At 28.9% G+C, this 3617-nt stretch overlaps 1 protein-coding gene across 1 annotated transcript; it reads right to left on the reverse strand.

The window, feature by feature from the left end:
• Positions 1 to 3182: 3182 nt before the first annotated feature.
• LOC115034775 lies at positions 3183 to 3617 on the reverse strand (the record flags this gene model as incomplete). Its single annotated transcript, XM_029492210.1, is given in 1 exon segment — positions 3183 to 3617. A coding segment is annotated over 1 exon segment (205 nt), but the record flags the coding sequence as incomplete, so codon positions are not given.

The following is a 3617-nucleotide window of genomic DNA, read 5'->3' on the forward strand; positions in this document are numbered from 1 at the left end:
TACCTCAAAAGCTAACAGTGCATTAATCTGAATTTATTCTAGAGATAGTCATTAGCTTAGAGTGTACGGAGGTAAGGCATATAGTTGGTTCATCGCGTATTATCCAATACGGGTGATACAACAATTATATAGTTTATTGTCGTACCATAATGGCATTATATAATATGTATTATTATCATTATTTGTCGGTCGTGTAAAATCTTTTAAATCGTTGCAGCTATATAATATAATATTATTATATAACTTGTTAATCCGTATAGAAGGATTCCGCCCTGCTGGAATCCACTTCTAAATAGGTACATTCCTAAACGACGACCAACACGCCTACACATATCGGTAAGACGTACAATGACGTATAACATTATAATAATTTATATTGTATTACCGAAATACTACGCAGCATATTATTTAAAAATGTGATGTAATAATTTATTTAAAACAATATTTTTCCGGACTACGAGCTACGGTGGTATGGGGTCGGAAATGCCCACCCAAAAATTATGATCTATTATACGATATAGTATAGGTGTTATTATAATGGTTAAATGGTACCTATATTACAGGGATGCCCGAAGTATTTCTGGTAAAAATCTTCTAAAAATATACTCCACCTCAGAGCAGCGTTTCTTAAACTTTTTATCCATGGATGGTACATTAGTTTATACTGCGCACCATTTAATTATAAATAACAGAACAAACCGATTTAAAATATAAAACTAACTTTTATGCACCTGGCTGTATATCATTACTTATATGAAAATGATAATGATTTTATTTTATAATAAAATAGTTAAAACTAATACCATATTATAAACTATAATTATTAATTTTTCGCGGGTGCGCTATTTGTTATTACAAGAGAAGTAATTTATAAAATTTATAATTTGACGTAATAATAAAGGTACATCTATCAAACACAAATAAAATATTCACTGACTATTTTACCATAAACCTTAATCTATTAGAAAGCCGTACGCCCATACCTAATAAAAAAAAATGTAAATTTGTTCAACTGTTAGGTATAGAATATGACTTAAAGTGAATTAATATAAATGATGTAAATTTGATGATTGTTGTACTATTTTCAAAAGCGTACCCGCTGACCGGTTAAAGAAAATAATGAATAAATATATAAGTAGGTACTATATTATTACCTTTTAAACTGTTATTCGCCTATCCGTCGACCGTCGTCACTCGTAAATGCCAACATTTAATTTAATATTTAAATGTGAGAAATAAAGAGTTTATTTTATTGGACATACCTAATACTATTTTAAATAGGTAATAATTGATATTATTTAAAACACACGGCGATCGCCCGTGGTTGGCAGGTTGCAGACGATGTTTCGGATATAATGGTATAATGACAAATAAAACAGTATTAATATTACTGATATCTTTTCCGAAAATAACAAATAAGTAATAACTAGGACCCGGAACTTGATGAAATAAAAATGTTAAAAAAATAAATGCTAAAGATGATTTATAAACAACAAAAAATGACTTGAAAATGACCATAAAAATACCCAAAAATGAGTTTATGATGGATTAACATTTTTAAAAATATACGTTTTACAAAATGTAGTACTCTGTAGAGTATTTTAATTTCGTAATTATAGATTTAGTGTAGGTAAATCGTTAAAAACATCTAAAATATCGATTGATGAGATTTCCGTAAACGGCCTAAAACAGTTGACACCTCAAATAGTTGTTCTTATCCTCGGAATTAGGATTAAGTAAAAATGACAAACTTGGTATAACTTTGGAACATAGTAGTTAGAAATTATATACTTACGTAGTACGCACCTCGTGGAATACGCAATCCACCGCAGGTAGATTGCTTACTTCATAATATTAATACTGCTCCCATAATCAAAAGCTAGTTTTACGTTCTTTTTTATTTATCTTATTTGATGTAAATGTATTTATTTTAAGTTTTATAAGTGCCTAATTGATTCTACCTGTTATTTATTGATTTGATTAATTAAATTTGATTTGTTATAAGTTATAATATTATGTACATACAGTAGAACCTCGACTTATTTTATTTTATGATAGATTTATACATTCATCAAAAAAAGTGGTTTTTGACATAAAATTGTGTTCAAGTTTTTGTCGAGAGGTTTGTGGCCAATAACACTTTTAGAAAAGGAGGCAAGACACTTCGTCTAGTACTTCGTAGTACTGACCTTCTATTCAAATACTCGTTATCGTGGTAAGTTGTTTGAGAGTATAGCGACCTTACATGACTTCACACCTTAGTCATCAAAAGGAGAGTTGTAATATAATTTATTATATTATAAGTATTTACAGTTTGTTTCGATAATTACTGGTTTGACGGTCTGACCTTTTTTAAATTTGTTATAAGTCTACACATACCTAAACACACTGCAATTGTAAATTTCACAGATTTATGGGTAGTCGATTTTAGTGTTGGATTAATAACTTATTAACATGCATATTCCACCAGTACATACCTTTCACCTAAAACACTATAGATAATAAACAATTCATTACTATCTATGTAAAAAATATGTAAACTTCACACCTGTTAAAATCCACAGTTTACAATTGTTTTTAGTATTCCTACTAATCATAACTATCATCTATCTTATTTTATTTTGTTTCATTTATTAATAATAATTTATTATGTTTCAACGAAATAATAATAAACCTGTCCCTACATAATGTTAATTTTATAACAGGTAAAAAAAAAGGTGAATGTACATTTATTTTTTAGGTAAGTACCTACCTAGTAAAAAAGTAGCATTGGAGTTTATATGAAAAAAATATCAAAATCGGTGCAATTTACATGCGCACCCAAACACAATTAACATAATATATTTACGCCACATAGTTCATTACTTTTTACAAGATGAACTTAACTAATCCTAGCCGTGCTATAACACCACTATACACAATATTACTCTTGTACATCACACTTTAAGGTTAGTCAGTAGGACGAGTTAAACAATAACACACAAAACATTAAGTACCTAACCATGATCGTGGATTATATACGTTCCCATTTCAAATGGGACACTTTCAAATTCTTTTATATACAATGTGTTCGATTTTAAGTCACTCCAACAAGTTCCATTTATATAGAACTCACATACAAATAAAAATATGTTTTTAATTCAGTTTTAAAATAATTTGATAACTTCAAATACTAAGCGTGAATATTTCTTTATTAAGTACTTTATAAAATACAATGTTTGGAAATGATAATCAAAATTTAAAGCAAAATACCCATGATCACTAATTTTATGGAAAATTAAAATGTTTTTATTAGTTTATTAGTTATTATCAACATTAATTAAAGAAAAATTAAATGTTTGATTTTTGAAAGTTATTATTTAAAAAATTAGAATCAGGGCAATAAATTGTTTATATAAAAAAGTACAACCCATCAACCTGCCTTCCAGTAATACCTAGACCCTGAAAAGTTCAGTTGTGTTGAGTTTTTATCTTCTGAAGTGGACCGCCTATGTCGTAGATCGTCTCTGGGTTTTTTCAACCGCAACAACATTGATCCTTTGGGGGTCGTCGCCTGTGAATAAAACATCATACGTGACAAGCCTTTGCATGATGTGGTGCCGCTAACCGCCATAATG

Source organism: Acyrthosiphon pisum, unplaced genomic scaffold (assembly GCF_005508785.2).
Source record: "Acyrthosiphon pisum isolate AL4f unplaced genomic scaffold, pea_aphid_22Mar2018_4r6ur Scaffold_21025;HRSCAF=22824, whole genome shotgun sequence".
Classification (NCBI taxonomy): domain Eukaryota; kingdom Metazoa; phylum Arthropoda; class Insecta; order Hemiptera; family Aphididae; genus Acyrthosiphon; species Acyrthosiphon pisum.